Source organism: Raphanus sativus, unplaced genomic scaffold (assembly GCF_000801105.2).
Source record: "Raphanus sativus cultivar WK10039 unplaced genomic scaffold, ASM80110v3 Scaffold1028, whole genome shotgun sequence".
NCBI lineage: Eukaryota > Viridiplantae > Streptophyta > Magnoliopsida > Brassicales > Brassicaceae > Raphanus > Raphanus sativus.
Window position 1 is genome coordinate 14,588 of NW_026616342.1, and position 11,934 is coordinate 26,521.

At 32.2% G+C, this 11,934-nt stretch overlaps 2 protein-coding genes and 1 long non-coding RNA gene across 4 annotated transcripts; 2 read left to right on the forward strand and 1 right to left on the reverse strand.

Annotated features, from left to right (window-relative positions):
* Positions 1-3,907: 3,907 nt before the first annotated feature.
* On the reverse strand, positions 3,908-5,599 carry LOC108835539 (uncharacterized). 2 transcript variants are annotated; one of them, XR_001946985.2, is made up of 5 exons: positions 5,314-5,599; positions 4,795-4,951; positions 4,540-4,579; positions 4,374-4,442; positions 3,908-4,279 (listed from the first exon to the last, which is right to left on the reverse strand). It is a non-coding gene; the product is annotated as an uncharacterized LOC108835539 (long non-coding RNA). The 2 variants fall into 2 exon arrangements; XR_001946984.2 differs by having other exon boundaries at positions 4,795-5,400.
* Positions 5,600-8,151: 2,552 nt separating this feature from the next.
* On the forward strand, positions 8,152-9,242 carry LOC108836379 (uncharacterized). Its single transcript, XM_018609540.2, has 3 exons — positions 8,152-8,425; positions 8,520-8,696; positions 8,802-9,242. The coding sequence occupies exons 1-3, from the start codon at positions 8,233-8,235 to the stop codon at positions 9,104-9,106; spliced, it is 675 nt and encodes a 224-aa protein (XP_018465042.1). The 5' UTR covers positions 8,152-8,232; the 3' UTR covers positions 9,107-9,242.
* Positions 9,243-9,808: 566 nt separating this feature from the next.
* On the forward strand, positions 9,809-11,887 carry LOC108829366 (uncharacterized; the record flags this gene model as incomplete). Its single annotated transcript, XM_056998202.1, is given in 6 exon segments — positions 9,809-9,964; positions 10,088-10,288; positions 10,378-10,812; positions 10,888-11,094; positions 11,173-11,495; positions 11,578-11,887. Coding segments are annotated over 6 exon segments (1,492 nt in total), but the record flags the coding sequence as incomplete, so codon positions are not given.
* Between the last annotated feature and the right edge of the window lie 47 nt (positions 11,888-11,934).

An 11,934-nucleotide genomic window follows, 5' to 3' on the forward strand; every position in this document is an offset into this window, starting at 1 on the left:
AAAAATATATAAATAAGTTGATATAGTATTTCATTAGTATTTACTTATTTCTTGAAATTTTTTTGTTTGTAAAACTATTTATCGTATTTATTTTAAAAATACTAAAAAGTATTAAAGAAAAAAATGATACAAAAAATTTAAATTAATAAGACATAGTTGTTGTTTTCATGGTCTAAATAATGTCCTATCAGAGTGATAAACAGACTTTAAAAAGGGTATTTGTTTTTTTGGCCTAAATAATGTCTTATCGGATTGAGAGTAAGTATGACCTACATTGGATTCCAGTTTAGCAAACTTCTCAACGAAACGGGTAATGTTTGAGAAAACAGGGTGTGACCCTCGAGGATTTTCAAAGACATTGATATGCGTTTTCCAGATTTCATTTTTTATTTTCCGCTGGTTTCTCTCTCTCTCTCTCTCTCTCTCTCTCTCTCTCTCTCTCTCTCTCTCTCTCTCTCTCTCTCTCTCTCTCTCTCTCCTCTCTCTCTTCTCTCTCTCTCTCCTCTCTCTCTCTCTCTCTCTCTCTCTCTCTCTCTCTCTCTCTCTCTCTCTCTCTCTCTCTCTCTCTCTCTCGTTTCTTTCTCTGCGAGTCCTCTTCTATGTTCATCAAGTCACGAGTCTGCTAGCAGTTCCATAGCGATCTCTCTTTTTCTCAGTTTATTTCTCTGTATCTCCTTTCTTTCTTTGTTCCAACATTTTCTACTTCTTCATGTCTTCTTCTGAATTTGAATCTGCTTCAGAGTTTTTTTTCTTTTTTGACTCAAAAAAGAAAAGAAAAACAACTTAATCTGCTTCAGAGTTGATTAAGTTGTTTTATGCTGCCCATCTCACTTCAAGAGAGAATGAGAGCTTTGATGATGGAAGATGGCGCATGTTCTTCTTCAGGTGAAGGTTTTTCAAAACACCAGTTACTGGAGATACCTTGTGTGAGAGATTTGATATGTTTTCCAAAAGGGACCCGCCAAAGTAAATCTGAGCAGAGGTGAATATAGCTCGATCTACTGCAAATGACTACCTTCAGGATCCAACTAAAAAACTTTCAAAGACAGACACCACCTGTAAGCTTTTTTACTACCGTGTATTATCGGTTTTCTCTCTTTTCTTTGTTTTCTTAATTTTACATATGAAATAGACGAAAGACAAGTTTTTTAAAAAAAGATTGCACAATTTTTGCTCAATACAAAAAAATGACCGACGATAAAACCACAAACTTCGACAAACAAAAATCCACCATTTTTTAATCAGATCCAAAGATTCAACAAATGAAATTAAGAGAAAAGAAACAAAACTCGATAATTAGTATTAGCTGCGAGACTTCCTTTCAATCGTACATAGAGATTAGCAAACATTTTAAGAAATGTTGATCATAAACATAAGTCTCATTACAAAAACTAAAAGCAACTACAGTTTATCCTTCACAAATTTGTTCCATGGAATAAGTCTATCTGATGCTGCTTTGAGTTCTGGAGCAATCATGTGATCCTATTTGTAAGCTAAGATTACATAGAAACCCAGTTTCTTTGCTTCGCAAATAACACCGATAAAATCGATATCTCTCGTCATCAGCAATATGTTTCCTGGCTCGTTTACTTGAAGAGGCGTTTTTCCATTCTTGCTCTCATCTCCACAATCAGTGCTTTGTTAGATGTGTCTTTCTCATCATCTGGAAAAAAAACCAATTTGATTATTATTTTTAACACTAATATTCATAAACCACACAAATATTTTTGAACCATCAGAAACATTAAACATAAATGTCTACTATAAACATTGCAGAACAATTCATGATATAACATTTTCATATAAATGTCTACTATAAACATTGCAGAACAATTTTCGATTATTCATAATCCATTTTCCAACATATATGAACATTTTCATATAGATGTTCGTATCAGTATATGAATTAAGTACTTCATTCATTCATAGTCTCCTTTCTATCACATAAACAACCACAAGATACTTTAGGTTCTACATTTTCATATGAATTTTAATAACGGACTTATTCATAGTCTTTTCATTCATTCTAGAACAAATTACTAACAAAATTAATTTGTGGTTTACATTTGGGATTACATCTGTCTTTAATGATTCATACGTGATATATTGATAGATGGTCGTGTCGTTGATTGATTATGTATAAATGTTTCAATGAATTATTTTCATATAAATCGTATGTTTTTATAAAATAAGAAGATTACGGCATAGTTTTTTGAATAATACGGTTAAAATGAAAATGAGTTAACCGGTTAATGTTGACAATTTTTAAAACGCAAATTACACAAAAAAAAAAATTTAAAACGCAAAGGGATAAATAATGAAATAATCTTCCCCTACATTTGTGTTTCAAAGAAATTTAGACGTGATACATGTAGTAAAGGAATGTTAATACTTACAAAAGGTAAATTCAATCAAGTAATTAATATTTAGGAAAATTTGAATTACTCAATTAAAGGAATGCTAATATTGATGACAAAACTTGATGATCAAGCTCATCGATTTTATTCATGCAAGTGAATAAGTATGAATATCAATCAAGCCGATATTTACTCCAAAATATAATTCAAGATTTGCATATCTACTGCTTGAAAATAATGCAAAAGCTTTCTCATTCAAATTAAAATTGAAAACTTTTTAACCAAATTGATCATTTTTCACTTTTAATTTATTTATTAAAAAATTAAACCAAACTAAAAATATTCTATAAATCGGGTTCATATCACAACATGTATGTCACCCATTTATTGATTACAAAATCTAGATATAATATCTTTACTAAAATAATATTTGGTATAGTCCTTACAAAGAGAGCTGAATATTATAATATAAACAAAAAATTATTTTTTAAATCTATTTAATCCAATCAAAGTTATAATATAGGCAGACAAAAACAAAAGATTCAAGTTTTTGTTAGATTAGAAACACACATTTGTGTTTTTTTTCCGGAAAAATCAGTTCCTAATACTTTTGGGCACAAGATAACTGAATTACTAATTAATAATGATCAATTTGATATATTGAAATACTATATACCTATTTGTAAGATGTATATTGTTTCAAATTTTTAATAGATAAGAAGGTTTTTATATTTATGTAAAGCCCAATTTAAATTTATGTAGATTTGGATTACATTACATTAAAACTTTTGTAATAATAATATTTTTTTCTTTCTTATCACTTTTAAATCCTAAATAAAATAGTTTTGTATCATACTTTTTAACAAATGTCACAGTCTTATGTAATAATAATTTTTCTTTTCCAATCTAAAAAAAGAAACTGTAAAAGAATATTTTTTTGTAATAATAATTTTCCTTTTTCTAAATTTCTTTAAAATCCTAAACAAAATATATTTATATAATAAGATTTTTGACACATGTTACAATCTTATTTTTTTATTGACACATGTCGCGATCGTGTTAATTAGCAACTTTGAAAAATTAAGCTTTATATAATAAGATTTTCAAATCCTAAATAAAAGATATTTGCATCATATTTTTAACACATGTCATAGTCTTATGTAATAATAATTTTCCTTTTCCAATCTTAAAAAAACTGTAAAATAATATTTTTTGTTGTAGTAATTTTCCTTTTTCTAAATTTCTTTAAAATCCAAAAAGTATTTTATATAATAAATTTTTTGACACTTGTTACAATCTTAATTTTATAATGATGCATATCGTGATCAAATTAAGTAACAACTTCGACGAACCAAACTTTATACAATAAGATATGTTGTTTTGCATCTTGTATTTATTTTGTATAGATATTTTTAATTGTACTTTAGATAAGTTTGAATTAAACAATTATTTTATTTTTATTTGTTTCTTCCAATAAAACTAAAAGGTTTTTTTTTACACCATATACCACATTTATTTTGATATTATAAAATAGGTATAATAAAACCAAATTTATTTTTATAAAATATAGCATAAATTTTACTTATAAAAAGAACTCTTTATCATATCAACCAAAGCATCACTTGATATCAATTGATAAGATTACGACAGTTTGAATGGCAACAAAATTTCATAGACAAATCTAAAATTAATGGGAAGGAGAAAACAAAGCTTTCTGATCTATGAGTCACCATCTTTGGTGAAGATAGCCATTAACTCGTCCACAAACACCTTGTCATCATACTTACACACATACTTTTTCAAAAACATATGATCAGTACACACGCCAAGACAGAAGATGCTGAAGGAAGTTCAATCCTCAGCATCTGCTTCATCCTCAGACTTTGGCTCACTTGTTTTATTCAATGCTGTCACTGCAGGACCTATGGAACAGATCGAAGGAACACTGGGGAATTAAGAGATGTCATAACTATCATAATCATAAATGCGGAGTAGAGGCCAAGGAAATGATCTTACAAATCAAGATTCCCGCTCTGTAAGTCAACTAAGAAGTCCTTCGCCACCTTCCGGGCATGTTCATTCCTCCTGAATATTTAAAGGAATAGATAAAGAAAATAAGATATCATGTGTACAGTATTACACAAAACAGAACTGCTGCAAATGTCAAAGGAATTGAACTCACTTTTCTATGCAAGTTGGTTAGATGATACTTATCTTTTAACCTGGAAGCGCAACATAAGATAAGCATGTTAATAAATAGATAAGCAGAAACAGAGATGATAGACTTCAACATCTCATGTGTATCAAACATTCACTCTACAAGGGATGTATCTCCCTTTTTACTGAGCATCATTACACACAGTTGCATACTCCCTAGTTTCCACATTAACTAAGAACAAAAAGAAGATTAGATAGACGGAAGTCACGGAACTCTGACCTTTGAGTACTTCCTCTGTTAGAGGCATCACCATAACTTCCACGACCTCCCTCCCAGTCTTGATAATGCCCCATAAAGCGGCCAGGAGGCCTTTTTATCACCGTAACCATGCCTTCCTCCCATCTCACGGTCATTCTCATATCCAAATCTATCATTCCTAATAAATATTGAAGAGTGAGAAACGCAATTTGATCTTCTACAACTATTAGGTAAGCCAACAACAACGAAATGTCTTTAAATAAGCTTCGATCGGGAGGTCCATAACCACCACGCCGACCATCATATCCACTATCGTCCCTCCGAGAGTGCCGCCTGTCTCTGTACGGCGGCGGAGGACTCCCGCTAGGCCGCCTCTTGTAATCCCTGAGGGACGGCGGTGGGAGGGGAGAGCGGTCGCGGCAATTGTTTGATTTTTTGGCCGTTTTTGGAGAGGAGAGGCGTAAAGCTTCTTTGAAGATTCATGGCGATAGAGATGCCTATTTATAAGAAATAGATAGAGAGAGGGGTGAAACAAAATACCTTAAAGATGGGAGTAAAGAGGAGGTTTGATTGTTAGTTAGTGATGAAGATCGGGAGAAGAGGTAACGGAGAAGATGAAGTGAGTGAAAGCGAATCGATCGATGACTCAATTTGTGGGAAAGTGACGTGGCAAATCTAGATTCTCTGATTGGCTAATTTTCCAATCCGACGTGTACAGTCTTACAGGCCTTATTATTCAGCTCTAATACTTGTTTGATATTAGATGATATGTAATTAATATATTATTTAGCTAAATCCTAATTATTTTTAAAGGAGATTTTTTTTCTTTGCTCTCTCAATCTCCAATGTATCATTTTTTTTCTCTATTCCTTTGTTTTCCTGTAATTTTCTTTTTAAATTATTGTAAATTATGCTCTGATATTCCGTGAGACACTTCTTAAATGAAACTGGTGGTAAGAGCATCTCCAACCCCACTCCATAATTTACTTCAAATTAAGAAATATAGTTGAAAATGGAGTGGAAAATGGAGTGATGACCAAAAAATAAAAGTATTACTCTATTTATGGAGTAATCTTTTATTTTTTGATCATCACTCCATTTTCCACTCCATTTTCAACTTCATTTCTTAATTTGAAGTAAATTATGGAGTGAGGTTGGAGATGCCCTAATACTAAGGGCTTGATTGGTAGAACATTAGCATTAGCATTATGCTCTTTATTATCCAATCAACATTGATAACAAAAGCATTTAGAAAAGCATTTACATGATGCTAATGCTCTCCAAATGCTCTTTACTCAATGCTCTCATATGAAGCTTTTGGAAGAGCATTTGCATTTAGAATTATATAAATTCAAAAATAATTTTATATAATTAATTTATATATGTTTAATAATATAAAAGTTATGTTTATAATAAAAAACTATATTTTCAAAAAAACTAAAAGTAGTGATTAATTATTATTATTTTTAAATAACAATATTTCACATTTAAAATATAATAAAATTTATATAATTACACATATCATTCATTATTTTTTATAAAAAACATAACATAATATATATATTTATATATTATAAAATAAAAACATTTATATTATTTTTAAATAAATAAATTATATGTCATAGATTATTTTTATGATAATATTATATAAGGATCATTTATTGCTCAACCAATAAATAAATAATGATGATTTTATATAAATCATTTTAATTTATTTATTTTATTTAATTATATCAAATTATTTTTATATCCAAAATAAATTTTATTTTTAAATATATTTTATTTTTTAATAATATTATTTCACATTTAAAAAATTAATTTAATTTATAAATTAAATAAGTTTCATTATTTTTAATAACAAATATATTATTAATATATATTATAATTTAATATATATTAGTTTCAAATAAATATATTATATAATAACTTTTATGATAATTTTAAAATTGTATAATGCTACTGCTCTACCAATCACTTTATTAAAATTTTTAATGAGAGCATACAGCTTCTGCAGCATACTGCTTCTGCCTAAGATTTGTATTCTCAGTGCATCGAAATCACATAGGATTAGTTCGACATCTCACATACTACTTCATTTGATAAGGACCCGAAAAATCATGTTATCATCTATACATATATATACATGCATAATAAATTAGGAATATTAATATCACCATAAGACAGGTCTGAGCAAAAAATGAGATAAAAAATAGTACTGAATCCGAATGAGTTTAAATTTTGGTATTTAAAGAGCCGGAACCAAATCCGATCTAAACCAAAATATTTTGGATATCTGAACATATCTGGATCAGATTTATATACTTGAATATGTTAGCTATTTTTAGATTTAATATCTAAAAAATATCCAAAATGTATAAGATATTTTGGATTTATCTAAAATATTCAGAAATATATACAGATAGTAAAAAGTAAATATCTAAAATAGCTAAAAATACTCAAAATATCAAATATACTTAAAATATATATTGCTTCTCCATCCAAATATTCGAACCAAACCAATTTTTATGTTAAGTTTAAGTTTTTGGCATACATTATTCAAATTTATTTGTTATATATATATTTTTACTTTTACAGTTTGAGAATTTTAATTTAAAAAAAAAACAATTTAAATGGGTTATCCGAACCAGAACATGAACCGAAATTATAAATACCCGAATAGGGCTAAAACCTTTCACTCCGAAAACCTAAAATCCAAAAGACCTGAATTAAACCCGAATGGATATCCGAACGCCCACCGCTACTACAAGATATAGAAACTGAATCATCTTATTTATTTTCGAAAAATTATTTTCCCTTGACTTTCTCATCAGTCTACTGTAATTATGAAAACTAATTGTCAAAATCCAAACTGAAAATTATTAAACTCTTAAGCTCATTTATAATAAATTAGCAGTTAAATCAATATATATTATATTACATTTAATTTTATTACAAATTTTAATCTTAATTTTTATATGTCACAAATTTGTTAGAAACTTAACAATTATTTTTTCTTGTAAATTTTATAACTAATGTATCATTTTTAATAGCATGCTAACCATATTGTCTATTTTCATGCTTATCATTCAAAAACTTTGTTTTTGTTAAATTTGTTTAGGTGATCTCCAGTATTGGTGATACATCTTACATTAAACGCAAAAATATAAAATTACTTAATTTAATATGATTATATTTACAAATATAACATTTAGTACAAATACAATTTAAAATTTAATATTAAATACCCGCGGATCTGGATCTAGTGTAAATCACAACAAATACAGAGTACTTTGAAAAATTGGAAATAAAAGTTTAACGGGCTTTGGCCCATATACAGATACGAGGAAAGGATATTTTGAAGTATACAAATATGTAGCCCTATAGGTCTAAAACATTCTTCTTCCTCGTCGGACTTTTTTCTTTTTTTTTTTCTGTTTGAACGGCGCTCTTCATCTATGTATGGGACGTTTCGACAAGGCAGACACAGGCATTTTCTGGGACGTGGATGATTGCCCAATACCAGAAGGTCTCAATGCTTTGATAGTGTCTCAGAACATGAGATTGGCCCTCTCAAAGTTGAGTTATAGTGGTAAGGTGTTTATCCATGCTTATGGTGATTCCAATAAAATCTTGGATGACTTAATCACGTCAGGTGATTCTCCTCTTCTCTTTCTTTTATTATACTTTATAGACAAGACAGGTATGTGCTACGCGTTTTTTCTTCTTTTTTATAATCTCTGATATAGATACATTAGAAGATGAAATTTCAACTCTAGACCTTGGGGAAGCATCATCCATCAGTGCTACGAATCCAACCGTGGTTGTCAAAGAAACACCCGATAATTTTGATTACCGTGGTACCACATCTATTTATGCTCAAGATGATCAGTCAACACCTCTATTAATGCTCAACCACTCATCAGGTGAACATTTTAACTTTACTTTGCGAAGCTTCATTGATTTTAGAGACAGCCCAACTTGGTTATTTAGTTTATTTATAGTTTTGATCTCTTTTTTTTTTCTGGCAGGGGATAAAGATGCGATGCTTGGGAGGTTTTTAGTAGACTTTATGATGTGGGCAGTTGATAATCCTGCACCAGCAAATATTATACTAGTCCTGGGAGACAACATGTCAAGACGTCAGGAGTTGTTCAAAATTGCTCTTGGCCAAGTCAATATGCTAAGTTACAACATCCACTTTGCATATCCTCAAAACGCAACATGCCCCTCTTTTCCTTCTGTTCATATCAAATGGCTTTGGGAAAGTCTATCACTTGGAGGTAACCCTGTGGAAGAGGAGAAGAATGAAGAGGAGGATGAGGAGGAGGATTAGTTTATTTAGTCTTGTTTGAGTGTAATGAATCTCTAGTCATGTGATGAAATGAAACAGAAGAACTAAGCCCTTTCATTACCAATTTTGTTTCTGTAGTGAAAAGTAGATTGGTAGTGATAACTGTTGGTGAAAACCATGATAACGATAAGCTGCTTGGTACATGTCTCGGTGGTGATAATAATTGAACTAAAGCCACAGTCTAGGAATCATTTGCAAAGATCTCTTGTAAATAGATCTATAGAACGAACATAGCTGAAAATAACAAGGGAGAAGACAACATATTTTACATATACAACCCTCTTTTTTTTTTTAAGAACATACTACAACCAATTTTTCTAATCAAGTCTATTGAACTGAATCTGTAAACCAGCTAGAAGAAAAGGAGTTGAAACCAAAAGATCGTTAGTAGCGGATTTTGCCGTGCACGAGTCAAGGAAACCCCCATGTTGAAACCCCTCCTTTGAGTCTCTGAGTATGTACTGATCCTAGTCAACATATATGTTGACTTGATTAATGCTTTCAAGCCATTGCGTTGTCACTACAGGCTTCCATGACGCGATTGCCTCCAGCATGTTCCTTTTGAGCATAAAGTTATCCGCTGTGAAGTGTGTTGCCTCCATCATGGTATGGAACAAGCTTCAGATTCCATCCTGCAATCGTAGAGTTGAGCAGAAATTAGATAGAATGAGGAAAAAAAAAACGAAATAGAAAAAAGGAAACTAGAGATAGATCCAACGGCTAAGAATCTAACCCTAAGTATCTCATCTGCATCGGCCGTTATAAAAACCAAGTTTCGCTGAAAACTTACTTTTTTTTTTGGGTTATCAACTAAGAGTAGTCTTATGTCTCCCTTTGCCGGTAAGATCTCTCCCTAACTTTGTGTGTTTCCTTTTGTCCAAGAAACTCAGAACATAAGCCTTTTTCAAAAAAAAAAAATGAAACTCAGAACAGTGTTTCGTTCATATTGTTTTCTTTTTGCAGGTGCAGAGACAGTCGTGTTGTGGGACACTTTTGATTGCCCCATCATCCCTGATGATAATTACACTCAAGTATATCTTATCACTAAATCGGCTCTTAAAGAAAGAGGTATTCATGCTGCTTTTTATCGTAGCATCGAGTTCAGGGCTTTTGTCGGCGACCTGGGCGATTATCCTGGATTTCCAGGCTATTGGATAGACAAAAGTGAGTTCTATCTTTGACCCTCTTTGCTTTTTGTTTTTATTTTTGTGTATATCTATCTATATATCTATTGATCTGTGTTAATTTTACAGCTAAGGGCAAAGATGCTAGAGTTTGGAGCATCATTACATTCTTACTTGCTCAGGCGAATTATAGAAATTCAAAGACGTTCTTGAACTTGTTGCTAGTCGTGGGAGACATATCTGAACACGTGGAATTTCAAAGAGCTATTCGGTTGTTGAATTCTAGAAGAAAATTCAATGTCCTTCTAGCACAGCCTCCTCCTCAAAACGCATCAGCAGGAGAGTTGGAGGAGGTTTTTGATAAAAAATGGCTTTCCTCCCGTCTTGAAGCTGGAGAACAACTTATCAACAAGTTGGGCATAGGGAAAACTTTTGATAAGGAAGAACCACCACCACCTTTGAATCAAATTCCGAAACCTCTTCCTCCTTCTCATCAGGATCAGGTTGCTAAGGTGCCAATTGCAGCTAAGGTGCCAATTGCAATGCCAAAGGCTGGTTACATGGGTAAGAATAAGATTTCTTGCTATATATATATATATATATATTTTTTTTTTTTGCTGACTTTGATCACTCGCGCAGCCCGGAGAGCAAGAACATGTGTCTTCTGGGACACCAGGGCTTACCCACTCCCTCCTGGTCTCCATTCCTTTGATGTTTGGCAAAACATAAAAGATGCTCTTTCTGAAAGGGGTTATTTTGGCTATGTCTCAATCACGGCTTTTCTTGATGTTCACCCCTGCCCCCCAGGCTATTCTGGATGTGATAACGTCTCTTACCTAAAAGATGGTGAGCTTGTTTATTCTGTCTAATTAATTACTATTTTTGTTTGATCTTAATTTACATACAATGCATGCATGGTCTCAGGAGATAGAGATGCGCGACATTGGCAGATTGCACTGCGCCTGCTTGCTGCTGCTCGTTGCACTAGTATTGAGCCAGTAAATCATATGCTACTCCTGGGAGACATCTCAGGACACATTGAGCTCTTAAGGATAATTTACCTGTTGAATTTAAGATTTTCCTACAATGTTATCTTAGCTCAGCCTCCTTGTCAAAACGACGCATCATCAGGAGGACAGCTACTTGGTAAGGACGGGATCTGCTCAAGCCTCTCAGCTGGAGACAAACTTCTAAGCCAAATCGAACAAAAATTGAAGACAAGTGTACCACCGTTGACTCCTTGGCAGGTACTAGCTCTTGCTGTTTGTATTCATGACTGTTTGCTTTGGTTGTACATCCTGTCATCTCCCTCTGCTCTGTATGCCTCAGGAGCTATTAAAAGCTGCAAACTCGGTCGTCTTCTGGGACCTGGTGGATTGCCCAATACCTGTTGGTCTCACTGCTACTGAGGCTTCACAGACCATTAGATCGGCCTTTGAGAAAATGAATTATCGTGGTACTCTTACCATCCATGCTTTTGGCCAAGATCCGCTTGTCTCAGAACCAAGAGATGTGGAGTATACTACTGATGAAAACACAACCACACCCACACCCACACACGCACCCGCACCCGCACCCGCAGGTGAATTCCTTGAAGATATGAATCAATCCGGAATCGTGTTTCATCACACACCCACAGGTGACATCTCTTAGCACTCAATCTTTCTCTTTTTTCACTTATATATA